Below are 27,591 nucleotides of genomic sequence, written 5' to 3'. Positions count from 1 at the left end.
GTACTCTAGCAGAGCCAGCAGAAGAGAGGCAACACGATGGGAATTACAGTACAGCAGAGGCTACTGCAAGAGACCAACCGCCGTCGGCTAGCCGGGGAAATATAGACACCAATGTAGATGGCAATCAAAACCGCATCAAAATGGAGGAAGATCAAACTGACATTAGTCAAAACATCGGTGGTATGTAAACATTGGAATGATTTAATATTGTGTATGGAGTAAAGCTTCCAATGCAAGATGTGTCGAATTCATTGGTTTTGAATGAAGCATTGCAAATGTTGCCAAACCAGCATAGTAAATATTTCCTTAAAATGATGTTGACAGCTACTTTAGTCAGCTTTTTTTAAAGTGACCCTTTCTCTTATAAAACAGTTTTTACAAAAAGATACAACTTACAAAATCCGGTGCCTAAACAACTAGCTTACACCAAATATAATGCCAAGCTTATATGTTATAGTCTTGCAAGTAAACCGATTTGTGATTTTGAAAAAAATGTCAATTCTTCGTTTTCAGCTGAGGAGGGAAAAGCTGATGCAAGGCTGCAATCAGGAGATCCGACAAGCCGATCGGATACTCCAGTAATAGAGAGACAAGCTGAAGAGGACGACAGTGCAGCAGCAGGTGCTACTGCAAGAGAGCAACCACCAACGAACAACAGGGGAAATACCGAAATCAATATAGAGGGCGATAAAAACCGCGTCAGAGTGGGAGATGGACCTACATATAATATCTTTGGTAAGTAAACTATTGAGTATGCAGTAAAGTTCCAATTAAATGGTCCATTAGATGAAATTTTTCTGAGGAACACATTCTGTGCAACTTTCTACTCCGTTAAGGTAGGAAAAATAGTGCACATCCCTTTTCGGTTAATTTGATTAAAAAGTGCACTTCTTTAAACATTTAAACTGTCCATGTCCATGCTGAACTTGACGCTGTTCCGTTAAGGGGTTTTCTGTATATCCACGGTCGTAAAATTCCAAGAGTTTTCATGCAAATTGACCTGATAAACATCTCATTTTCCCAAGTGCCCCTTTTGCGGCCATAAATGTGCCCCCTCGAACAGTAAAGTGCCCCCTCAAGATACAACAAAAATGCCCTTAAAGTATCTTACTATTTCTTAGAAATAACCATATCCCAATAATGGTATAGATATTTTTGATATAAACGAGGAATATGAAAATCAAGTCCCAAAACCCATACAATACGGCCTGAAAAAGGGCACATAATGCATATTTAGCATATAATCATTGGTTTTTAAGAGCGCCCCCTATGTTGGAAGATGGTACCAGCCCCCCACTATTTGATTTTACGGAGGCCAAGTGTCCGCTGAAAAAAACGTGTCGACATTTCAGCACGGGTTTCCTAGTGCCCTTTTTGGTGATGCCCCCCCCCCCCCCGTTTCAAACCCGTTCCGCCGCCGCTGCATTTTTGTACATACGGAAGAAAGCGTTACCAATCCGTGTAGTATTTAAAATGGTGCCCTGCCGTGCACTTAATTAATTTGATTAATTGATTCCATTCTTCATTGGTTTATCAGTGATTCCGATGATGATGGACGTATCGGATGGCGGGCAGACGGACAATGCAATGACACGCCAATCATATAAAGTACTTCACGATGGAAACCTTGATGTCATTCAAATACTTCGAGATATCGTGAAGAAACATGACGAAACCACCATCGCCAGCGCAACGATGGGATCAGTGAAATTCATCCTGCATGTCAGAAGTCGCAAAGGCCTTGACAGCCTGTGGAAGGATTACTGCTCCGGGAAACTTGCTCGTGAGTTCGGTGAGGTGCTCGTCACTGACGAACTCACCACCGAGGACAAGAGTTACATGACAATCAGGCTGAAGATACTGGAACGCGACTACGAGAAAGGATGCCGATTCTTTGAACCTTTGCAACCTGGTAATGCGCTTCTCTAGTGTATTAGAGAAAAATAATGTACTACTTAAAATAATAATTCTCTAAAAAAAAAAAAGAACTTATAACATTGTGTGCATGTTAATGGCATTTGCCATCAACTCAAACGTTAATTTTGCTTAGATGTTGTCATTACTTCAGTGTCGGTGTCGCCATTTTTGACACCATTTATCTTCGACCTTTGCTGTGTTTGCTCTTCAAAGATGCGATGTTAAGTCATTCTCCTAGTTTTCCAATTATCTAGTCTTCTTTCCCTTTTCAACCTGAATACATGACTAAAACAAGTAATCATTTCTTTACTTTTACTAGATCCCACAAAACGAGTGTTACCAGTGCGCATGTCGGACTGGACAGTGGAGCATGTACGGCAATGGCTTCTGGATACCGGGGTGTCTTATTTCGTTGCCGACGAAATGTACGAGGGAAGCATAGACGGAAGAGTGTTGGAAATGTACACAAAAGATGATTTGAATGACGACTACGGAGCGATGACGAAACGCGACATGCGTCTTATTTTATACAGCAGGGAACGCTGGTTGGAGTCTGAAAAGCAACGACGAAACCCACTGAGACAAGAAGCAGGCATCGAATGGGATATGCAAAACCAACCCATGCCGTTAACATCAGATCCAAAGGAACTTCAGGCTGACAAAAGTTCTCAACCCGCAGTTCGTCCCAAAGCACCAAGGATTCGTGACAAGCCAAGTCGAAAGAAAAAGAAAGCGAAGAAAGTTGCCACTGTGCTTCCGCAGCAAAGCCTTGAAACTACTTCGATGCTTCAACAGTCTGATCAACCTGAAGAAGACCTCGACATCACTGATCAACCACATGCCCGCCAGCCACCTTTGCAGGCTGTCGACGAAGTGCAGCACCATGAGGCCAAATCCCGGGAGCCACAGGCAAAGGAGAAAGACATGCCACCAGTTGATGGTCATGCATCGATAGCACGTAAGATATCAGAAGTCGCAACGACTGACGAGGCCAGGCTTCGTATGTTACTCACGGGCGACGAACGTGGTGAGCTTGACCAGTCGTATTATCCAGTGCTCATTGCAAACAAACCTGCAACGCCAGCTGGGAATGACACAGACGCAATCGCACGTCAATTTGGATTCATTAAGACAATCAAGTGGACCACCGTCCTAGACTTTAATTCGAAATCCAAAGTGGATGGGCTATGCAAGCTGTACCATGGCGATCGAATGGTCTCTCTGCAACAGCCGGAACTATTCAAACGCATCGAGTCCGATGAAGAGTTCCGGAATACAATCGAATTTCCCGAAAAGACAGTCTGGGTGTTCGCAAATGGGCGTGAAGACGACCAGAATATCCAGGCACCTAAGATGGCCCTGCCTGAATGGCACAAAGAACGCCGTAGAGATGTAGAAGCTTCGGTGACATTCTTCTCTCAACCATCGGTGATACCGCAAGGTCGTGCTGTGATCATGTTCCTGCTGCTATCTGAAGATGACATCGACATCCTCTGCGACACTTTTGGGAAACTGTCGTCATCTTTTCAAAGCCTACAGAACATCGTCTGCATCGCCGAAGACCAAGAGCTTTATTCCAAGTTTGTGAGTTATGTTACAAGGTGGTTTTCCCAAGATGAAATCGACAAAAGGAGTTTGGTGGGGCTTGACTGGCAAGAGATAAACAGAATCATGATGCGAATGAATGGCGTGAACCAGACCACCAAGAATAAACTTCCTTCCAACTTGCGGCCAGGGCAGTGTTTTCTTTCAGAGAAACAGAAGGACGAATGGAATCACATTACTGTTGTGTGCAAGAATGAATGCGAAAATACCGATATGGACGATACCAGTCCAAGCTACCAGCAGTTTGTTAAAAGAAAGGAGCTAGACTTTTACCACGGTGAGAAAGTTGATTGGTGGAATTTCGCAATCGGTGAAAAAGAGAAAAAGATTCGCCAAACCTGCGGTCACGTTTTAAAAAGAAAAGGTTTTGGGGAGGTCCTAAGGAAAGTCAGAAAACCACTGGATAGTTCGAGGAGTGGAGATAGCTTGATTGTCACGGTGACACTTCTACACCAACCTGGCGCTGGTGGTAGCACTTTAGCTCGCCATGTCTTGTGGGAACTTCACAAAGATTACCGATGTGTGGTAGTTAACCGAGTTACGAGTCGCACAGTCAATCAAATAATGGAGGTGAGACAGTACGGTTATGGCAAGGAACAGGCTAGAAAAATCCTCCCAGTGTGCGTGCTTGTTGACAATCTCGATGATGTTGAAGTGCTGGATTTGATAGCAGACTTAGAAGAGAAATCAAAGTATGTTCGTGTGGATGGTGGAGCAGTCTGCGTCCTGCTTCATTGCAAGCGTAATGCAGACCCGCATAAGGCCATCAAAGCCAAAGATAGGGATCCCGACCTCTATATTCCCTTGACTCAGAAGCTTAATCAAACTGAAAAAAAGTGGTTTCAGCAAAAGTACATTGAATTGGAACACAAAGAAAACGAGTACAAAACAGGAGATTACACTCCTGACAATCTCCTTGCCTTCATGGTGATGAAGGAGGAATTCAACAAGGAGTATATAACAAATGTCGTTTCGAGGATACTTCAAGACATCAAGGGGAACGAGCTGAAGCTGATTAAACTGTGTGCCCTTGTGAACTCCCACATACATGAAGCTGACATTCCTATCTCTTGCTGTGACACGTTTATGGCCGGTACATGGGCCAAAGGGAAGACGATACACTTCACCAGACATACTTTGAACTGGGAAAAGTCAGTTTCAGCCTCATTTAGGATTATGGTGGTTCTCACGGAAAACCGAACCATCAAGATTTTACATAAGAGCATAGCTGAGGAGGCTTTGAAGCAAACCCTGCGAGAAAGCGGGGACCAATCGCTGGCGGATGTGACACTGGAGTTTCTGGACAGTGATCTGCTTCGCTCAAGTTCTTACAGCAGAAAAAATCTGGCAAAAACAACGCATGATTTACTCATCAGGAGGGAGCGTGTAGAGGACATGAAGACAGAATTTTCGGTTCTCATTGAAGATATTTGCGAGAAGCAGGGATCGGAAAAGGCCATACAAATCTTGAAAAAGGGCGTTGAAATACTTGAAGACGCCTTTGTCGCACAACAGCTTGCAAGATTTTATCTCATAAAAGAGAAGGATTTCGAAATGGCGCACACCTTTGCTGTAAGGGCGTTAGATATCAATCCCCAAAACCCTTATTTTTGGGATACAAAAGGTCGTGTTTACAAAGCACATTTTGACACCCTTACTGAACCATACGTACTTGACCAGCAACCCCTTAGTGATGAAGTATGGAACGAAGTATATTCCTTGTCCTTCGAAGCCATGAAAACCTTTCACAAGTCATATGAAGTCTCAAAAGAATCGGCACCAACGCGAATCGAGTACACTGGATTATATACTGAGCTCAATGTGGCCTTCCGTCTACTGCAAGTTATCCATCTATGTGTGGAGCCCTTCAGAACCCAGGGTGATATCAATGTTCTGAAGATGTACCTCCTGAAGTTAAACCTGCCCACGGGCGTTTGTCTCCCATCGTGGGACAGTGAGACCCATACTCAAGTTAGGGACTTGAAATATAGGGTGGATGAAGTGTTGGAAATAATGGACGGCAAAACTACATACTACAAGGATGGCTCGACTGCAAATATTGCTGGCCAGAAATTGGATGAAATGAGAGAGAACATTAAGAAATATTCCACGATATACAAAAAGTACTATGGAGAGCCGCAACCAAAGCAAAAAACGAGGTACACTGATACGGATCCCATGAGTGTTGCCGAGTATCGGCGCAGATGCGTAGACGAACTGCGCTGCGGTAGTTTCCGCGAAATCTTTGATCGGGCAAAAGCCAAACAGCGGAAAGTTCTCGAGGAATCCCGGGATCTCCTGTTGCAGAATTCAAGTCATTTCAATTCGTTTGACTTGAAAAATCTGATTTGCATACATCTGGCCCTCTCCTCGCTGGGAGAAAAGTCCGTGTCGGCTGACTATGTGTATCAGGAGTTCGTTCGTCCGTTCTACGCGATGGATCGACCTAAAGATGAAAGCTGCTGGCCCTCATTCTTGATGACGATGTTCTTGTGGCCTATCACAGGTGTGGCGTCAGAAAGAAGAGACAGATATGATTTAACAGAACACATAACGGAACTGAAAAAGAGATGGGAAGTCGATCGCAATTTCTCAGATGCACGGCTGCCACAAGTTTATGAAAGAGTCAGGCGGCAAATCAAATCTCAGATGAGACCCCGTACGCATTTCTTTCTGGGCCAAGGCGAAGATCTGCAGGTGTTTGCTCACATCACCGAGCTTAGTGCAACTCAGGGTAAGCTCGACAGACGCGATGCCGGCGACGATTCCTTTTGGCAGTCTGAACTCGTCAAAGAAAGGCTGGTTCGTTTGGAAGGCACGCTGCTGAATGCCACTTCCCTGTTGCATCGCTTTCACAAAGACAAAGACCCCATCGACATCAAGTTAGCTGTTCCCTACGAAAAGCTTGCAAGTCAGGAGTCTGTCACCTTCTACCTGGGGTTCAGCTGGAACGGGCCTGTCGCATATGATGTGACATTATCGACGGATACAGAGTGTCGTGACGATCACACAGTGCAACCATCTTTTCATCAAGCCTACCCGAACCACATCTTGCCGTCAGGCAAATCTAAGGTCTCGCCGTCTGATAACCTATCCAACATCGGTAAGCTTCAGACGGAGCGTGAAAAGGTGAACAAGAAGATCGAAGAACTCTCGTCTGCATCTTTGCAAGATAGTGAAAAGATGAAACGGGGCAAGGTAAATCAATGTCAATTTCATATCCAAATGAGATTGTTTGAGATCATTCCTCAGCCCCCTTTTCGGTTGAATTTGCTCCACAATAAGCTAACCTCAAGATTAATATGCAGTGACTCGGTGTTATAGTTCGCATTTTAAAAATGATATTTTGAACCCAGACACTATTCAGTTCTATCCATACGGCTTAAGACGGATTGCTAGCACCACACCATGTTCGTTAGGTATTACGGAGGAAACATTATTCTGGACCCAACAATTAGATACGGATTTTCCAACAACTGACACTCAATGGTGGACGTGACGCTGTCTGGTCAGTGCATGTTCTTGGGGTTAGGTAGAGAACGATGTCATATTTACTTCAATAGAGTGAAGCGTATAACATCAGTCTTACGGAATTCCAGACGGTATAAGCAAGAGTATTTATAATTTTGTGCAAAACCAGCAGCCTTCAGTCCACGATATGGTTGGTATCCAAAATCAAATTAGCGAATAAAATCGCATGAACACAAAATAGAGAACCGGTTGTTCATTGAAACAATTAATATTTGAAATAAATCAATAACTAATTTACATGGTGTGTTTTGTGTTTTTTTTTCACAAAACAGGATGAAGAAACCATCCGCAAGAGGCGGACATACAAGCGTCAGCTGAAGAAAGAACTGAAAAAACTGAAAAAAGAACTCCAGCGTGTGTGGCAGCAAGACGACATCTACGATGATGGATATTACTAGCTCAAGATACGGCCATGTTGCCTAAATCCAAAAGGACTGTGCACCACGGAATTCTGCGCCTACTATCACTTTTCTGTGCTGCTTGCAACGCTAACCGTAGACTGGTTTCCAGTTTATCCATCATCAATTCTCACCTCGAATGTCAATAAACCGTTACTGCCATAAAACCGGGAGTTGTACTCCATCGGTCTCTTGAGTGCGGGACGCGGTAGGGACCGTTGGATCATTCAGACGTACTAGATTGCTATTAAATATATATTTTAAAGACTTTTAATGGCCTGGATGTACGCACAGAGAAACCCAGAAAAAAATCAATTACATTTCGTAGTGGTAGCAGTAGCAGGCACATAGCCCGAAATTCGTAGTTTTTCGTACATCTTCATATTTACCGCGAGTAGCTTGTGTCCACAATCAACAGGCTTCATGATGTGCCATGTGTGTAACTGGTATTTGTTTATGCATGAAAATGTATACGTTTTCTCTGAACATAGAACGTCGTGTCTACAAATATTGTCCAATCAAAAGCGAGATAGCTACTGGCCCCTATATTTTATGGCCCCCTTCAATAGAGAACCATTGTGCTCACTGCCCGGGATGGGGTATCTAAATATTAACTAGCAAAATGCTTTCACCATTGAATGGAGTCCTTCGAATTGATATGACGTACCCTGATTGGTCTATTCATTACGGTATTAAAATCTAAGCCAGGAAATTGGGCGTGACCCGGTACCCCCCACAGACGCCTGGAAATGCGCCGGTTGTGAACTTCAAACGAAAATATTTTGTACATGCCTACGCTCCGACCGGGGCTACTGCCTCTGGGGCTGTAAACAAGGAAACAATTCACACTTGGTTCTCAATAAATAATAATCTCATCCTCTGTTTATTTATGTTCCTCCACACGACAAGCTGTTGGTCTTTGTTAACTTCAATGCAGTTTCGGACAGGACTGGTTTCGAAGTCGTTGTTGGTAACGTTGGACACGGCACAGTAAACGACAATTCTGTCTGCAAGTTGTCCTTTTATCTCGTTCACCGATTGTCTCGTGTTCCTACTAAACGTAAAACCATTCACAGACAAACCTTGCTATCTTACCCTACATCATCTTTATTGCTGGCGGAGCACTTTATCAATCTATACTCTTGCATATTTTGTATACTTCGAACCTTCTTGGAAATCTTGATATTCCTGCATCCACCGACAGCAATTGGATTTCATAATACACACTGGCAGGCAACATATAACGACGCTTTCATACGCCATTTTGTATTCAAAATGTTTGAATTAATATGTCGGCTACATTAACACTCGGCTACATTTAATCCTAATAAATGTAGCCAAGTGTTTAGGTATAAACATTTCTTCAAAGCGCCGGTTGTGAACTTCAAACGAAAATATTTTGTACATGCCTACGCTCCGACCGGGGCTACTGCCTCTGGGGCTGTAAACAAGGAAACAATTCACACTTGGTTCTCAATAAATAATAATCTCATCCTCTGTTTATTTATGTTCCTCCACACGACAAGCTGTTGGTCTTTGTTAACTTCAATGCAGTTTCGGACAGGACTGGTTTCGAAGTCGTTGTTGGTAACGTTGGACACGGCACAGTAAACGACAATTCTGTCTGCAAGTTGTCCTTTTATCTCGTTCACCGATTGTCTCGTGTTCCTACTAAACGTAAAACCATTCACAGACAAACCTTGCTATCTTACGATGGGCACACTGTCAAAGGAGTTTGATCATTATGCTTGACCGTGGTTGCCTGAAGTCATATTGGGTTTGCCACGAACCGAAGCTCCTACCAATCACATTGTCGCACGAATACGTGTTAACCCCTTTGCCCATTACTCATTCACTTCACGACACCGGAATATTGAACTAACAAATAAATACATAAATAAATCAGAATCTATCTATTTTATGGAGCCTATTTATATTTCAGGGCGCGCTTCCAGTTAAAAGGAAAAATAGGCATTATACTATATCTATAGGTTTTGGTATAAAAAAAAAGCTATTTACGATGAATATACCATTTTATTACACATTTCATGACACTGTTAATCTATGCAATTCCGAGTGACCTACTGTTGAATCAGTTCAAATATATTAGGTAGATATAAGTCACTTTACTATAAAGTATAATTAAACAGACTGTACTGTCACGTTAATGCAAACCTGTCGGGAAAGACACCCAAATTATCGTATTTTGTTTTTTGTTGGATTAATGTTTATTTTGGTAACTCGATTGACTGTGTACGTATGTGAAATGCGATGGATGTTTGATATTGAACTTTAAATTTATTTCACTGCAAGTTTAATCACTCAACAGAACTTAACTTTTGATTCACAAATGTTATATTTTAATACAGAATTTTAAAAAATGTATTAATACTTAATTGTAAAAAAAATTACTTGTAAGAATTATGATTGCCGTTTCCACTGATATCGTTATGTACTTTTATATATACTTTTATATATAGGCACCAAAAAAAAGTGTCGGCAACAAATGCGCAGTAGGATGCTACAAGTAAGATGCGATGTAACCTAATCAAGTATATTTTTATACAAACATTGATGGGGTTTCCCTACATCATCTTTATTGCTGGCGGAGCACTTTATCAATCTATACTCTTGCATATTTTGTATACTTCGAACCTTCTTGGAAATCTTGATATTCCTGCATCCACCGACAGCAATTGGATTTCATAATACACACTGGCAGGCAACATATAACGACGCTTTCATACGCCATTTTGTATTCAAAATGTTTGAATTAATATGTCGGCTACATTAACACTCGGCTACATTTAATCCTAATAAATGTAGCCAAGTGTTTAGGTATAAACATTTCTTCAAAGTTATGTTGTATGTGACCACGAGTTAGTAAGTTACAAAATGTTCGGTTAAAGTTTTGGATCTTTTTATAAATACCCATATGGGCAATTCCATAAAAATGTGGACAGGGCTGGAAAAAAGAATTTTTGAAATCTCCTAAATTACAAGCACCATTATCTCAAATGTGGTATCAAATTAGAAGTGACAAGACCTTTTCTTTGAATGATGTGCTAGTGAGATGGTGTTAGTTACGCATATTGCGTTTGTCAACAACTGGTATTTTGCCTAAAATTATAGATTTTAGGTAGTGTGATGGGTTCGTATACAGTTTCTTGTGATTAACTTTAATCTATATTTATTCGCTGTTTAACAACTGTTTCATTCACTGATTAACTTTCACTAATTCATGGTTCAGTTTCACTGTTTGATCATTCACGTAAAATTGCAAATGATCAGAAATTATCCATAAATGAGAAATCATATCTACTTTGTGTCCTAAAAATCTTAAGAAACTTTCACTACTTATCATGCACTTATAACATGTCAATAAGATGCTACTTAGTAATAAAACCTTAGCGAGTGTGGAGGTCAAAGGTCATCTCAAAAATACATGTGCGCTTTACATCCTAACGTACACACCAGTATCCAACATGAAAATTATCGTCATTAAACTGGTCATAAAATTCACCTTAATTGCAACTTATATAAATTGCAATATTTAAATACGGTTCTGCAATACATGTAATCAGATTATCATGTACCTCTGTTCTCGTTTCCAAGGCTTAACAATGATCTGGAAATTAACTTGACAAAAGACTTCATTTCAACACATGTGAGAGGTCGATTGTTCGCAACTGCTTCTGCCTCCTTCATGAGGGTCATCAACATATCATCGTTGAACTGTTGCCCATGCTGCTGCAACAAGGCCTAAAAGGCACTCCCGATTGAAGGATTATTCTCTCCCCAGCTCCTGCCATATGAATGGTAGTGGGAACATTCATGTTGAATGTCACCCAGTCACAACTGTCCTTTAGGAGTTCTTGAGAAATATTGAGTTGATCCAACTCGGCAAGAGCGTTGTCAAGTTCATGTACACCAAAACCAGTACAGGATTCCAGCTGGTGTTGACCCCTGCAGGGAGGACACTTCAGAGTCAAATTTGACTCTGATGAAAAAAAAACACTGGCTTTTCGACCCCCTCGTAAGCCTTTGAAGCGAATGTCCTCATTGTCCCCGACTTCATAGGTTTTAAAGGGTTTAATCTCTCCCCCTTTCTCTTCGCTTGGTTTTTGATGGAAGGGGCTGCAGGCGATGCGGGCCTCCTTAGCTACAAACTTGCATAGCTCAGAAAAGGGTGGGTATAGTCACCTTGTTAAAAAAAAATGAAGCCAGCAATTCTGCACTTGCCTCGGAAGTTTCTATATTATCTTCTTGTGCTCGGCTGGGCCATCAAGAACTTTCAACTGGCTCAGAGTTGCCACAGCTGTCTCGCACTGAAAAGAAGATTACCTTTTCGTGCTTTACAGTTGGCCATTTGTTGGTTTACGATTGGTCAAGTCCCTTGATGCACTCTCGAGCCCCACGACCACTGGTGTATCTGCCAGGGTAGTACGGGCGCTCAACTGCTGTGGGATTGTGAACATGAATTTCCCTTATTTGGTACATAATACAACGTATGAGAGTCTACTAAATATGGTAATAGCTTTTTGACGCTTAACCCTAAGCCGGGGGCCGGACCCTCCAACTTTTTCTGCGATACCCTTACAAAAAAAGGTTTCACCACCCGAGTTGTCCTGACATTTCTAGCCTCGAGTCCTGCACATCTTTTGATACCAAAAACATTAAATTCAGACCACGGGTTGGCGCGTGGCGAAAAATGTGCCGTGAACACTGAATTTCCCAATATTATACGTATGTACGCAAAGCAGAATTACCATTGGTGCATATGAATAATTAATTAGCCATAATTCACAAACCCTTTGACCTATAGTCATGACATTTCTTGGGTATGTTTATATTAAGTTGTTATATGCATGTACCGAGTTTCATAATTTTTCGTCACTCGATGGCCGAGATCGGGGAATCCCCCCCCGGATGTGAGATAGTCAAAATAACCCGGTCCTTTTAGGGTTAAGGGTGCATTTTGAGCTTTTCGCGCTTGTTTGATTCTAATCATATTTGTTGATGTTTGTTGACGCTTGTATGTTGACGCTAAATAGCACGACCACTGAAGCCGATTCCCCAAGCAGTATTCTGTCGTGTCTGACATCCTGTCCCAGGAAAAGTTTTTACTGTAATGGTTTGGAATTCAGTTTCATGTAATTCACTTTATTCTATATTTATTCACGTTCAACAACTGTTTGACTTAATTCATTCACTGTAACTTTCACATGTTCATGATTCACTAGCTGTTTCACTGCGAGTTGATGAATCATGTTGAAATTGCAAAAGATCAGAAAAAAATCATCCTTAAATGCGAAGACATATCTACTATGTATACTAAATATCTTTAAAAACTTTCACTAATTACCATGCACTTATTACATGCAAATAGTACTTTAGTAGTAATGCCTGAGCGAGTTGGAGGTCAAGGGTCATCTCCAAAATGTGAGCTGTACACCCTAGCGTACACACAACAAGCAGTATAGCCCAACATGAAAATTATCGTCATGAAAGCTCGGGTCCTAAAAATCATAATGAAACAAGGTTCTACAATAATCAAATGATCATGTACCTCTGTCCAAGGGTCCAAGGCTTAAGAATTATCTGGAAATAACTTGACAAAATTTAGCGTGAAAGTAAGGAATTTGCAAGTGTTGTGCACACAACGTGTACGTTGGCAATATTATTGGCGGTTGAATTTCAGAAATAAACAGCGCCACCAAGTGGCAACGTCTGAATATGAACCAGCTTGTTGGCGGTTTTCGCTCGTACTCGCCGCCCGCGATATTTTCTTTTACACAACTATCTGGGGTACTTTGTGCGCTTTCCTATGGAGCATGGTTTTTATAACCAGGCTTGAGTGGAGGCTACTATTTTTCAACTTGGTACGAATTTCGGACTTTATTTCCCTTTTAAAAAAAAATCCTCCAGAGCCTCGGATCAGGATAGAAAATTGCTGCTATACAAGTAGTATCCCACTGAAAAATAACGTTTCTAAGATAAAATTTGAAATTTTTGAAAAAAAAAGCAAAATCTGAACTCGGGTCGTCTGATCATTAGCCAGCATGCCTATTAACGAAGCTTTGTAATAGTATACGCGCGCGTGCGTAGGTAAAAGGTTACAGGATTGTAGAGCGCCGGGTAACCTTGATTCAAGTTGCCTGAAAAAAAGGTTACCCTGTACTATTGTGTAAATAAAATATTCGCCCCCCGCCCTGCAAACAGGACGCTGGGATACTCTGATGAGCTTCACAGAATCTTGTGAAGGAAATGGCCTATGACCTACGTATAAAGCATCTTGCTGCAGCTGTTCAAGACCGCAGTTAGACAATGTGCGCAAATGCTATCCGAAAACTTCCCATAGAATTGCGCATATTCCATACCGGATGTGATTTCTGTTTCATTGCGGACCATGTGGACAAAATTTTCAGCGTCGCATAATGCATTCCGACCGTTCGTGATTCGAAACAGAGTCTGAGCGAGTGACTAGAATTGTAAATTTACAACACAGATAGGTTTTACAGAATTTCCTATATTATTACGCTTTTTAACGAGAAAAAAACATCTCTAAACTGGAATAAAAGAGTAATGAAACAGTCTTAACGGCCGTTTCAAACCTTGCAGAGTCACGACCTTGAGGACGCGCAGGTCACTGGTCACGCAAAATCCAACCAATCAGAGCGCGAGTTCATCAGAGTATCCCAGCGTCCTGTTTGCAGGGCGGGGGGTACGAGCGAAGTTGGCGGTTACACTTCAGGTAGTCATTTTGGCACCTCGTTTTACTACATGCAAAATGCAAGTGTTGCGAGTTTTGTTTTTAAGGAAGAAAAAGAGGTCATATTTTACGCCAAACAGGTTTTTGTTTGATTATTAGTTTCTTTAATGTTTAACCTTAAAGATGAGTGGACAAACTGTAACTAGAGTTACCGTATATACAAGTTACCGAAATATATCCCTCTGTCAGTATGCTCTGACCGGAACGTCGAGTTTATACCTCTGGTTCTTTTCAGAACCATTCTCTTAGTTGAGAAATTATTCGCACATGGTGTTTCCGCAAACCTTTCATTATTTATTACAACTTTGAAAAACAATTCGTGTTTTTCAATCTATCGTCATGGCGAATTCATTCCGTTGTTTGTTTGGACACCGCATATATACAAAAACATAGAATGCTTTTAAGGCATTGCCATGGTACCACATTATTCCGTGCCCTAAAATTATAAAATGTGCAAGAGTTTAGGCAAAATATCCAGAGCTAGATTGAGAGGGAAGCTAGTGGGAGTGTACTGCTCGATATGCCATGAGAACGAGGTTGGGCACTGAGTGTCATAGTTAATGCGTGGGTGGATCGAACTCATACAGGTCATGATTCGTATCGCATTCTCCCCGGTTCACACAAAAACATATATACCGGAAGCCAATGGGTTACGTTCACGTCATAGTTAGATATCACTTTGTACGTGCGATTGAACCTGGAAACTAAAATCGATGTGGTGTCAAATGAAATTATATTAATTGATGAACCATTAATCGATTTATCCAAGGTAATAGTATTGATGAGGCCATGTATGCGGGGAGCCTAGGGAATGTTAGTGGTGTGTCACTATGCTCGTGACTGCATCAAAAGGAGAAACAACATTCATCTGGTGACAGACAACTTGACAAATTCAGCTTCAGGTAGGCTCACCGAACCCATTTTCATTGTATAATACCATGGAAGATTTTTTTATCCCTCCATTATGTTAATGATGGAGTTTAGTGGCCTGCCATACAGTCATCATTCAGTCTACGGTGAACTGCAGTTGATTTATCACAACCGTTACTATATATAGTTAGATCTAGGTAGGCATGTGCAAGCGACAATTAAGGGGATTATAGTATTCGACGGATGCAATGGAACGTTTATTTGAGAATGCGTTTACAATGTCAGTTAATAAAGGGGAAAAGAAAAAAGACGTAATATAAGTTGAATACGTCAATATGACTTGAAGTGCAATGGCGGCCCGATGATTGCAGGGCACGGGGAAGTACCGAGAAGTTCAAGGGTCAAGTACAATTGGAAATCATCGCATGTCATCCAGTGCGCAACACCAGTTCCACTTTCAAGTTCCAAATCGGATCCATGTCAGTGTGGTTTCCTGATTTGGGGAGAAAGTGGAGAGGGGACACAGTAAGCATGAAGTTAGAAGCCCCCTCCCCCCCCCCGAGAAAAAAAAATGAAATAAGATTAATGAATCCGAAAGCATACCCGGAAACTACACAAATGCGATTATAGTCTAGTCGCATGCACATCGTAGGCCCTTCTTTTTCATCCGTAATAACCACAACAAGAAATATACACTTTACAACGGTAAAAAACAAAATGTAATATAGCCCAGTGTTTTTACCGCGAAGACCTTTCTTTCACGTCATGAAACGAAGTGAAAATTCCGGAAAACCCTGTTAAAAAGATATAGATCCTCTTTTTTGCATGTAATAATTATACATGAAATTCAGATTGAAAACCCCTGATTTGTTGCTGTTTTCGTCTCTCCTACACATTATATTAGGATGTGGGAAGCAGTTGTTTCCAGTATGGGTGTGTCATTTCATTAAAAAAAGTAGATTCATCACACTTTGCAAACATTGCTGCCGCGCCGGTGGTCATGTGGTGAAGAGGAAGTGACATTATATACATTTGAATACATTCTTTGAATGATGGAGGTACGGATGTTGATTTTATCCACGGGGCCTATATTTTTCTGAGTTGTGAAAATTTTCTAAAGGCGAAAAAGCACCCAAGCAATGCGAGAAAAGAAACGCCGTGAATGGTCATGGTTTTGTTTTGTTGTTGTTGTTATTTTTTGGGGGGGGGGGGGGCATTTGCCCACCTCCGGCAACACCCGTGTTGCCAAATAAACATTTAGGCCTATATACATTAGAATCAGCAGCGTATCCAGCTTTTGATGTCGGGGGGGGGGGGGGGGTACCCATCTTCCAAATGGGGGCGCTCTTCAAAACTTACCATTATTATGTATACTAAATTATTATATGGACAATTTCACGGCGCATTGTAATGGTTGTTGAGCGGGTTTTCTTTGGGGGGATTGATGTCAGAAGAACTCTAAAAACACTTCAAATCATTGCTGACCCAAAAAAATTGTCAAAAAACTCCGCCAGGGGGGCAACCTGCCCCCCCCTCCCACTGGATACGCCACTGATTAGAATATGAAACTATTCGAAATCGTGTTTCGTGATGAAAAGTTTGTGCCTGTTCTCCCCCCCCCCCGCTTACTTTTATCGAAAAGTGTAATATCCACTGAGCTGTTAGGTTAGGTTTGAACATTTTTCTTAGGATTTTGATTGGCGTTACTATTGGAAACGAACAAAATGCCCGAAGAGCAAATATATGCCTTTAATGGACCAAACAGGTACTAGGTACACGTTGTCTTTTCGTATGTCAACGGAACAGATCTCCAGTCTCAGACCCACTATGGTTCTAAGGACGTACGCAGATTGGGAACAGGCCGTGCGGGCTGCTCGGGTCGTCTACGACCACTCGCAGGCGAGGATGGTCTGCAAAAGGAAGACGGTGCGGAAATCCAAGAAAATGGCCTTCCTGTCCGCGATTTCAGTGAAGGAGTCTGGTGGGATTTCATCCACAAGTGAGAGCAGCAAAACGTCATCATCCACTCGTCGAAAGCCAAAACTCGATGTCAAGAAATCTCACCGAAGGTAAAGCCAATCCGCATTCCCTGCAATGTAATCATTTTCGACGAAGATTAAAATATCTGTCGCATTTTTCACGATATATCATTTAATTTGAGATCCAAATAAAAAAAATATAACTTGCTATCTTACAATTTCCGTTCCGACACATCCCCTCCGAGGCTCCGAGGGGTTTCGAACAAATGTAAAAACATCAACATCGTCGCATGCAACCCTCTTTCGAATGCAATTGAAGTTACTGACACGTTCAAAAAGGCAAAACTAATTCCGTGTGCAGGCCGGAAAATGAGCCACTTCAATTAAAATGGCATAACTCTATGGACTGTTTCCCAGCCCCCCCCATCATATTTGCAGTCCGAATGACAATGAGGACAGGGAACGAGATTAGGAATAACTCCTCACAACAGTCACTAATTTGAACAATTCAAACATTTATATGAAACCCTCAGTCTTTTCTCAATATATTCTATTTGCCACAAACAAAATGGTGAACTTGGGCCAAGATCATTCTGACGCACCCTGTATGGTTGTTATACCATGCAGTTTTACAGTTGTGTAGAGATTAATATATTTTTTTATTCATTCCTCACAAAATGTCCCCAATCCCCCGTTTTAGTTGCACACATATCGAGAAGAAGAAGATACAGATTTTCATTGCGACCCCTTTGGCATCAACTATTTGCCTGCAACTACATCCGTCAACCTCGATCTCAGCAGTGAAGGAATTACTGCAAGATCGACTAGGAATCGATCCTGAGAAGCAGCACCTTTTCATGAGGAATGAAATGGAGGTACTGTGAAACGGAAACCATTTTCAGAATATAATTTATGTTATTGGTATTGAATTAATGCTTTTTTGTATAAACAAGGACCCATTGTGTATACATTTCAGCAGGCTATATTTTGAGCAAATTGACGGGGCGATGTGAAGACATAATTTGAGGCATAGGGCCCTATAATCAAAATAAAGACCAGACTTTATTTCAATCTAGATATTTTAATGATAAAACATTGAAATTTTAAATCATTGCAGCCTGTAAACCTACGTAATTAACGACATTTTTGTCGTTATTTCATACTGCGCACTATAAGATTGTCCTATTATTTTATTTACCCTTGAACATAATTTATAACGCCCTCATTCTTTAAAACACAACAACTATATTCCGTTTCGATGGCACCTCTAGATTGCTGTTCTGGTTTCGCGCGCCGTACACTCAAGTAATTTTAATACTTAATGATTACTGTACATAAATTATTACAACTGCAACATTAGTACGTCTCGAAGTTGATGATCAAAATTACGAGTAAGTAAAATAATTTCCAGTCTGTTTAAAGCGTCTGGTTGAACCTGCAAATCAAATCTCGTTGCTCATAAGCTTGAATTGTTTTTAATTGTGAAATAACATGTAATTTCCGAACAGCTTTGTGACGCACTGTCCCTGGAGGATCATTGCATTCATCAAGACACCAACATAGAGCTGCGCCTCGTAGCTGGATTGATGGGTGGTCGGGGTGGACGAAAGAAAAATAAATCAGGTAAATGTCATTAATTGGTAATAATTATTGTTACATACATCAGATATATCGTACACACAGTCTCCACAGCAAACACCCTGCCTAATCATTGACTATATATCTGGCTACACAGGCTGAACATCGCCACCAGAATACCGGAGTTGAAACTTATCAATGTAGGCCCATTACTAATAAATAAGAGAGATACAAAACTGCGGATTTGCATGTGTTTATTCTGCCTTTACAGAGTAACAACTTGTTACAATAATATTATATTTGTTTCTCTTGGGGTTCGGTTACATTCTAAGACAAAAGGATTTTTCTAAAAGCAGAACTGAAGAAAGAAAGTGAGTATGTCGCCGATAGGCCTGTATCATAGTATACCTTATGCCAGTATTTTTGATCATCGCAATGTTTCGCACAGCCAAGAAGGGAAACGCTGATCCGAAGCCACAATCACAGAGTCCGACTAGCCGATCGGATACTCCAGCAGCGCCAGCAGAAGAGGGACAACATAAAGAGGATTACAGTACACCAGAGGCTAGTGCAAGAGACAAACCACCAACGTCAAGTAGGAGAAATACAGACATCAATGTGGATGGCAATCAAAACCGCATCAAAGTTGAGGAAGATCGAAGTAACATTAGTCAAAATATCCGTGGTATGTTAACATATTTGGAATGATTATTATGTGGGCCTCAATGCAAGACGTGCATGTAGGCCTACTGTATGTTGGATGCCTGATTTTTGAAATGAAGTAGTGCAAATGTTGCCAAAATAGGTATAGTTAATATTTCCTTAAAGTGATATTGACAAGCCATTTTACTTGTTTTTTGGGTGGTTTTTATACAAAAAGGAAACACCTTGCGTAATTTGATGCCTAAACAACTAACACATACCTAGTCTTGCAAGTAAACCGATTTGCCAGTGATTTTGAAAACTGTCAATTCTTCGTACTCAGCTGAAGAGAAAAAAGCTGATGCAAGGCTGCAATCAGGAGGTCGGACAAGCCGATCGGATACTCCAGTAATAGAGAGACAAGCTGAAGGGGACTACAGTGCAGCAGCAGGTGCTACTGCAAGAGAGCAACCACCAACGAACAACAGGGGAAGAACAGAAATCAATATAGAGAGCGATAAAAACCGTGACAGAGTGGGAGATGGAACTACACATAATTATTATATCTTCGGTAGGTCAACTAGTAGTACCCACTAAAAAGCTGCAATTAATAAGAGTAAGTTTGCGGTTGCACCTTGTGATCAGAAATTCCTTGCGTGTGTTTCTGTGTGTGTGTTACTATTTGTATAGTCACGCGGGGCAACTGCAAACTCAATCTTATTACCGACTTCGCCATGCAATCCTCCACATCTTCTCAAAGCTCCAAATGTAAATGCGAAATATAACCAGCGATGGAAGGGCGGTATGCGTCCCCCAAATAATATTGTAAAAACTGCTTGAAATTGGCCTAAAAGAGCGTTATGTTCATAATATCGAGTGCAAGCTTTGAAGTGTCATGGACAGCGCTCCTTTTGCCAAATTGATATCCACGGACATAAAATTCCAAGCATTTTCCTGGTAATTGCCCCGATAACCATCTGATTACCGGACCACGTGACATATGCGTGATAGATGAAGCGATGCTTGCCTTTTAATCTGATATCCAGCTGAGGGCGCTAAAACAAAATCGTATAGTGTGCTCAATTTATTTCACTTTAAATCACTGTCATTGCCATGCTGTAATTTTTCTCAAGAAATGTGGGTCTAAGTCTTGAGGCATCGTCGACCATCCTACATTGTTACATATGGAAGTTAGCATTACTATTCCTTGTAGCATTTAAAATGTTGCACTGCCATGCATCTAACAAAATGGATGAATTTATTTCATTGTACATTGATTTATCAGTGATTCCGATGATGATGGACGTATCGGATGGCGGGAAGACCGACCGGGCTATGACACGCCAATCGTATCAAGTACTTCACGATGGAAACCTCGACGTCATGCAAATACTTCGAGATAACCTGAAAAGACATGACGAAACCACCATCCCTAGCGTGGAGCCGGGATCAGTGAAATTCATCCTGCACGTCAGGAGTCGCAAAGGCCTCGACAGCCTGTGGAAGGATTACTGCTCCGGGAAACTTGCTCAGGAGTTCGGTGAGGCGCTCATCACTGACGAACTCACCTCCGAGGACAAGAGTAACATAACAGTCAGGCTGAAGATACAGGAAAGCGACTACGAGAAAGGATGCAGATTCTTCGAATCATTGCAAACTGGTAATGCATTTTTCTCGTTGATTAGAGAAAACAAGTACTTCTCCGAAGAAAGAGTTTGCAATCCCAATTCCATACTTGGTTTTTGTACAGATGTTAATTAATTCAGTGTGGGTTATTGATTTTTCTGACGCCATTTATCTTTGTGTTTTGATGTACTTGCTCTTTAAAGATACGATGTTAAGCCATCTTCTATTCTTTCCTTTTTTTAGCCTGAATAAATTGTTACAATACGTGATTTCTTTACTTTCAGACCCTGCCGAGCGAGTGTTACCAGTGCGCATGTCTGACTGGACTGTGGAGCATGTACGGCAATGGCTTCTAGATATTGGGGTATCTGATTCCATTGCCGACGAAATGTACGAGGGAAAAATACGCGGGAAAGTGTTGAAAATGTACACAAAGGCTGATCTGAATGACGACTATAGCCATATTACGACAGGCGACATGCGTCTTATTTTGTACAGCAGGAAAACCTGGTTGGAGTCTGAAAAGCAACAGCGAAGCCCACTCAGACAAGAAGCAGTGACTCAAGAAACGGAGCAAGATCTGTCTCACGGCATCGAACGGGATGTTCAAGACCAACCCACGCCGTTTACGTGGGAACCCAAGGAATCCGCACTCCCTCAGGGTGACGAAAGTTCTCAACCCGCAGCAGGTGCTACTACAAAAGATGTCACTGCAACGACTATCGATAGCATCCATGTAGGAGGCAGTAACAACCCTGTAATAATGGGAGGTCAACATGTTATTAATTACTATCATGGTAGGTAAACTTTATTGATAATTTAGTATGAAGTGTATGGCTAACTCCAGTTACGATGTGTGACTGTTTTGTGACGAGGCGATGGCGGGGTACAGCTGCAGCTGCATGTTCGCATTCATGATCAGTGTTTACCAGTGCTTTGCCGAGAATAAACAAATTATTGCGTGCAAAGGTGAAAACTTCAAGCTATGTGGGGAGTGCTGTCCACGACACATCACATGCTTATTTTAGATCCCTTCCCGTTTCTTTTAAAATAGACTTCGCTGTATTTTTCATACAACAATAATTGTTCTGAGCCTGTCGGTCCGAATCAACTCGTCCCAGGTCAACTCTGTCCTGATTCAACTCAGTCTCAAGTCAACTCAGTCTCAAGTCAACTCGGTTCCAAGCCAACTCGATCCAAGTAAACTTACCGAGTTGACTTAGGAGTGCCTAAGTCAACTCGGTACCAGGTCACAAATGTGAATTTTGAAGAAGAAATATTTTTACTCTAGCAAGGCTGGCAATAGGGGGCGAAAAATCAAATTGCGCCACGTTAGGGGACATCATCTCTACAAGAGACCTTAAAATTATGCGACCATGATTTTTGTGTATTTATTTTTATGCCGTAGTGGACCAAGTTCACCTGCAATCGAATTGACTTGGGACCAAGTTGACTTGGGACCTAGTTGGTATGGGACCGAGTTGACTTGGGACTGAGTTGACATGGACCGAGTTGGTTTGGGATCGAGTTGACCTGCACCCGTATTGGTGCGTCGAGTCCCTAAGTCCAAACGTTCAAAGAGTTCAAAAGAAGGGTCAAATGGTGAATGATAATGCAAATTATAATTACTAGAGAAGCCAACAAGTCTCAAGTGTGCTGGTATGTTACACGTGAACAGGAAAATAACTGGGTAAAAGTTATAAAATTTGTCATTATTTTGGGCTCATGCTCTTTAAAGGCCTTATAAAATTGCAGCTGACATTATAAAACTGATAAATCTTTTGACTTGAACGAGAAATGCCGTAACAAGCATTTACCTCTTACTTGCATAATTATGTACCCCTAAAACGGGGTACATGGATTTTCCAATTTTGTTAATAAAGTTAAAGAACATATTATTCGAAAGTATTTAAGGGGGACAAAAAATCTAAAGTCAACCGTTTATAGATTTGCACCTCATCGTGATCTGTTCGGACTAACCCCACTAAATGTAGAGCCCACTGGCTTAAGGTGAATCATTGCATCGGCGGTCTACCCGATGTTCCCCAATACCTATTTATATGTTCCCCAAAATCTTTAGAATTAAGGTTGGGGAACATAGGTATTGTGGAACATAGGTATGCACCCATTTCAACGTTACCGGTATACATTCTCGTCCTCGCGTCACGCAAGTAAACGAAAAGAAAAGCAAAAGTGCACAGAATAGTGTGCACTGTAAAAGGTTGGTTTTAGCCATATTTATAAGTCACATAAGAGGTGTGGATTCAGTCATGGTCGATCAGTCTGGATGTTTATGTAGGAGTAAGCACGACTAATCAGATATTTAAAATGTTTCCCAGTGGTGCAGTTACCAACAATTGTTAAAAAAATAATGATTAATTTATTTCATTCTACGTATTATTTTATCAGAGAGCCCGATGATGATGGACGTATTGCGTGATGTGCAACCGGACGATGCGCTGACAAAACGCTTGTACAAAATACGTAACGATTACATAGAATTACTCGGAGATATCGTGAATAAACATGAAACCACCATCGCTAGCGTGGCGATGGGATCTGTAAAACTCATTCTACACGTCAAAAGTCGCAAAGGCCTCGACAGCCTGTGGAAGGATTACTGCTCCGGGAAACTTGCTCAGGAGTTCGGTGAGGCGCTCATCACTGACGAACTCACCACCGAGGATAAGAGTGATATAACAGTCAGGCTGAAGATATCGAAAAACGACTACGAGAAAGGAAGCAGATTCTTCGAATCATTGCAAACTGGTAAGTAACTTTCTCGTTGACTGGAGAAAACAAGTACTTCATGCCAAAGACAGATTGTCGCCCGCCCCCCCCCCCCCCAAAAAGAGCAAAATATTGCATGAAATTGATGGTACTTTGTATTTTTCATGAAATCTAACTTCGGTATAATATCGCAAAATACATGACTGATTTTGTTCAGAAAACGCCCTTAACTCAGTGTAAAATCTGTTAATACTTTGACGCCATTTGTCTTCGTGTCTTGCTGTGTTTGCCATTCATCCCTCTAGTTTTCCCTCGTTTATTTTAACTTTTTTTTAGTCTTAAAATGGCTGAAACAAGTTTCAATAATTATTTACTTTCAGATCCTACCAAACGAGTGCGCATGTCGGACTGGACTGTGGATCATGTACGGCAATGGCTTCTGGATATTGGGGTGTCTGATTCCGTTGCCGACGAAATGTATGAGGGAAGCATAGACGGAAAAGTGTTGGAAATGTACACCACAAATGATTTAAATGACGACTACAGCTCGATGACGAAACGCGACATGCGTCTTATTTTATACAGCAAAAAACGCTGGTTGGATTCTGAACAACAACAGCGAAGCCCTCTGAGACAAGAAGCAACGATTCAAGAAACAGAGCAAGGCTTCTCTCACAGCAGCAAACGCGATATCGAAGACCAACTCACCCCTTTTACACAGGAACTAAAGGAACCGGCACCCCTTCAGTGGAAAGAAAGTTCTCAACCCGCAGTTCGTCCCAAAGCACCAAGGATTCGTGACAAGCCAAGTCCAAAGAAGGAGAAAGCAAATAAAGTTGCAGCTGTGGTTCTGCGGCAAAGCCTAGAATCCACTACTTCGTTTCAACAGTCTGATCATCCTGATGATTACTCCAACATCACTGATCAGCGACGACCACGGCAGCCACATGATGAAAAGCGGCACCATGAGGCTAAATCCCGGGAGCCACAGGAAAAGGAGAAAAACTTGCCTGTAGGTGATAGACTAGCATCAATATCACGTAAAATATCAGAAGTCGCAACAACTGACGAGGCCAGGCTTCGTATGTTACTCACGGGCGACGAACGTGGTGAGCTTGACCAGTCGTATTATCCAGTGCTCATTGCAAACAAACCTGCAACGCCAGCTGACAATGACACAGACGCAATCGTACGTCAATTTGGATTCATTAAGACAATCAGGTGGACCACCGTCCTAGACTTTAATTCAAAATCCAAAGAGGACGGGCTATGCAAGCTGTACCATGACGATCGAATGGTCTCTCTGCAACAGCCGGAACTATTCAAACGCATCGAGTCTGATGAAGAGTTCCGGAATTCAATCGAATTTTCTGAAAAGACAGTCTGGGTGTTCGCAAATGGGCGTGAAGACGACCAGGATATCCAGGCGCCTAAGATGGCCCTGCCTGAATGGCACAAAGAACGCCGCAGAGATGTAGAAGCTTCGGTGACATTCTTCTCCCAACCATCGGTGATACCGGAAGGTCGAGCTGTGATCATGTTCCTGCTGCTATCTGAAGATGACATCGACATCCTCTGCGAGATTTTTGGGAAATTGTCGTCATCTTTTAAAAGCCTGCAGAACATCGTCTGCATCGCCGAAGACCAAGAGCTTTATTCCAAGTTTGTGAGTAATGTTACAAAGTGGTTTTCCAAAGATGAAATCGACAAAAGGAGTTTGGTGGGACTTGAGTGGCAAGATATAAACAGAATCATGATGCAAATGAATGGCGTGAACCAGACCACCAAGAATGAACTTCCTTCCAACTTGCCTGGGCAGTGTTTTCTTTCAGAGAAACAGAAGGATGAATGGAATGACATTACTGTTGTGTGCAAGAATGAGTGTGAAAATACCGATATGGACGATACCAGTCCAAGCTACCAGCAATTTGTTAAAAGAAAGGAGCTAGACTTTTACCATGGTGAGAAAGTTGATTGGTGGAATTTTGCCATCGGTGAAAAAGAGATAAAGCTTCGCAAAACCTGCGGTCATGTTCTGAAAAGGAAAGGTTTTGGGGATGTTCTCAGGAAAGTAAAAAAACCACTGGATAGTTCCAGGAGTGGAGATAGCTTGATTGTCACAGTGACACTTCTACACCAACCTGGCGCTGGGGGTAGCACTTTAGCTCGCCATGTCTTGTGGGAACTTCACAAAGATTACCGATGTGTGGTAGTTAACAGAGTTACAAGTCGCACGGTCAACCAACTAATGGAGGTGAGACACTTTGGTTATGAGAAGGAACATGTTAGGCAAATCCCGCCAGTGTGCGTGCTCGTTGACAATCTCGATGATGTTGAAGTGCTGGATTTGATAGCAGACTTGGAAGAGAAATCAAAACATGTTCGTGTGGATGGTGGAGCAGTGTGCGTCCTGCTTCATTGCAAGCGTAATGCAGACCCACTTAAGGCCATCACTGCCAAAGATAGGGATCCCGACCTCTACATACCATTGACCCAGAAGCTTAACCAAACAGAAAAGGAATGGTTTCAGCAAAAGTACATTGAATTGGAACACAAGGAAAACGAGTACAAAACAGGAGATTACATTCCTGACAATCTCCTTGCCTTCATGGTGATGAAGGAGGAATTCAACAAGGAGTATATAACAGGTGTCGTCTCAAGGATACTTCAAGACATCGAAGGGAACGAGCTGAAGCTAATTAAACTGTGTGCCCTTCTGAACTCTTACATACATGAAGCTGACATACCTATTTCTTGCTGTGACACGTTTATGGCCGGTACATGGGCCAAAGGAAAGACAATCTACTTCACGAGACAAACTTTGAACTGGGAAAAGTCTGTGTCAGCCTCATTTAAGGTTATGGTGGTTATAACAGAAAACCGAACCATCAAGATTTTACATAAGAGCATAGCCGAGGAGGCTTTGAGACAAACCCTGAGAGATAGCGGGGGCAAATCGCTGGCGGATGTAACACTGGAGTTCTTGAACAGCGAGCTGCTTCGGTCGAGTTCTTACGGCAGAAAGATTCTGGCAAAGACAACGCAAGATCTACTCATCAGGAGGGAGTGTGTAGAGGATACCAAGACAGAATTTTCGGTACTCATCGAAGATATCTGCAAAATGCAGGGATCGGAAAAGGCCATCAACATACTGACAAAGGGCGTTGAAATACTTCAAGATGCCTTTGTCGCACAGCATCTTGCAAGGTTTTATTTCATAAAGGAGAAAAAAATCAATGTGGCACACACCTTTGCTGCGAAGGCGTTAAATATTAATCCCCCAAACCCTCATTTTGAGGATACAAAACGTCGTGTTTACGAAGCACATTTTGACACCCCTACTGAACCACGCGTACTTGACCAGCAAGCCCATAGTTATATGGAACGAAGGATTTTCTCTGTCCTTTGAAGCCTGTTATGTCCAAGGTGTATAAATGGGTTACAAATCTAGTACTGAGAGAGAGCAATTAAGATTCGAGGACAACACTTTATTCGTACAATTCCAACATGGCGCAGCCCACCTTTTTTTTTTTTACTACAGAGGGCGCTATGCAAATAGACTGAACACAACATCAATTACGGGAGCAACTTCCATTTTGAAAGAATACTTTGATCAGTTTGCAAAGAATCAAAATATAAACAGAAGAATCCGAGACATTGGAAGAGTGAAGTGGAGGGGACCCGTAGGAAGCAGAGCTTGTCGAGTACGGGACCCCTGGACAACAAAGTTTGGAAAATAAAGAGACATTTGATTATGTACAGGTCAAGTTAAATTGGATAAGTTAGACGAAATATAACAAACAAAACAATAACAGTTACAGGGACAAAAATACATAAATAAGTTGTGTCATCAGCGGAAGTACGTAATGAGAACGTGAAATCAAACAAACAAATATAACAAAAGAATTATATTATATATGTGTAGCAATAGCAAACAGGATTA

The 27,591-nt window shown here is 41.7% G+C and overlaps 2 protein-coding genes across 2 annotated transcripts; both read left to right on the top strand.

Annotated features, from left to right (window-relative positions):
• Positions 1-140: 140 nt before the first annotated feature.
• Positions 141-7,451, top strand: LOC119720864 (sterile alpha motif domain-containing protein 9-like). Its single transcript, XM_038190730.1, has 5 exons — positions 141-180; positions 514-735; positions 1,538-1,912; positions 2,237-6,720; positions 7,326-7,451. The coding sequence occupies exons 1-5, from the start codon at positions 141-143 to the stop codon at positions 7,449-7,451; spliced, it is 5,247 nt and encodes a 1,748-aa protein (XP_038046658.1).
• A 13,131-nt stretch (positions 7,452-20,582) lies between these two features.
• On the top strand, positions 20,583-27,057 carry LOC119720863 (sterile alpha motif domain-containing protein 9-like). The gene is made up of 4 exons (XM_038190729.1): positions 20,583-20,952; positions 21,203-21,715; positions 23,328-23,687; positions 24,029-27,057. The coding sequence occupies exons 1-4, from the start codon at positions 20,586-20,588 to the stop codon at positions 27,055-27,057; spliced, it is 4,269 nt and encodes a 1,422-aa protein (XP_038046657.1). The 5' UTR covers positions 20,583-20,585.
• The last annotated feature ends 534 nt before the right edge of the window (positions 27,058-27,591 follow it).

Source organism: Patiria miniata, unplaced genomic scaffold (assembly GCF_015706575.1).
Source record: "Patiria miniata isolate m_02_andy unplaced genomic scaffold, ASM1570657v1 HiC_scaffold_9, whole genome shotgun sequence".
Lineage (NCBI taxonomy): Eukaryota > Metazoa > Echinodermata > Asteroidea > Valvatida > Asterinidae > Patiria > Patiria miniata.
This window is presented reverse-complemented; position numbering and strand designations above follow the sequence as displayed.

What these genes read in the sequence shown, in the direction of transcription:
- LOC119720863 (XM_038190729.1), top strand. Translation starts at nt 20,586, where the DNA reads ATGATGATGGACGTATCGGATGGCGGGAAGACCGACCGGGCTATGACA. An exon ending in TGTTATTAATTACTATCATG is followed by an intron (nt 21,716 to 23,327) that starts GTAGGTAAACTT and finishes TTATTTTATCAG; the next exon opens with AGAGCCCGATGATGATGGAC. An exon ending in CTTCGAATCATTGCAAACTG is followed by an intron (nt 23,688 to 24,028) that starts GTAAGTAACTTT and finishes ATTTACTTTCAG; the next exon opens with ATCCTACCAAACGAGTGCGC.
- LOC119720864 (XM_038190730.1), top strand. Translation starts at nt 141, where the DNA reads ATGGAGGAAGATCAAACTGACATTAGTCAAAACATCGGTG. An exon ending in CATTAGTCAAAACATCGGTG is followed by an intron (nt 181 to 513) that starts GTATGTAAACAT and finishes CTTCGTTTTCAG; the next exon opens with CTGAGGAGGGAAAAGCTGAT. An exon ending in CTTTGAACCTTTGCAACCTG is followed by an intron (nt 1,913 to 2,236) that starts GTAATGCGCTTC and finishes TACTTTTACTAG; the next exon opens with ATCCCACAAAACGAGTGTTA.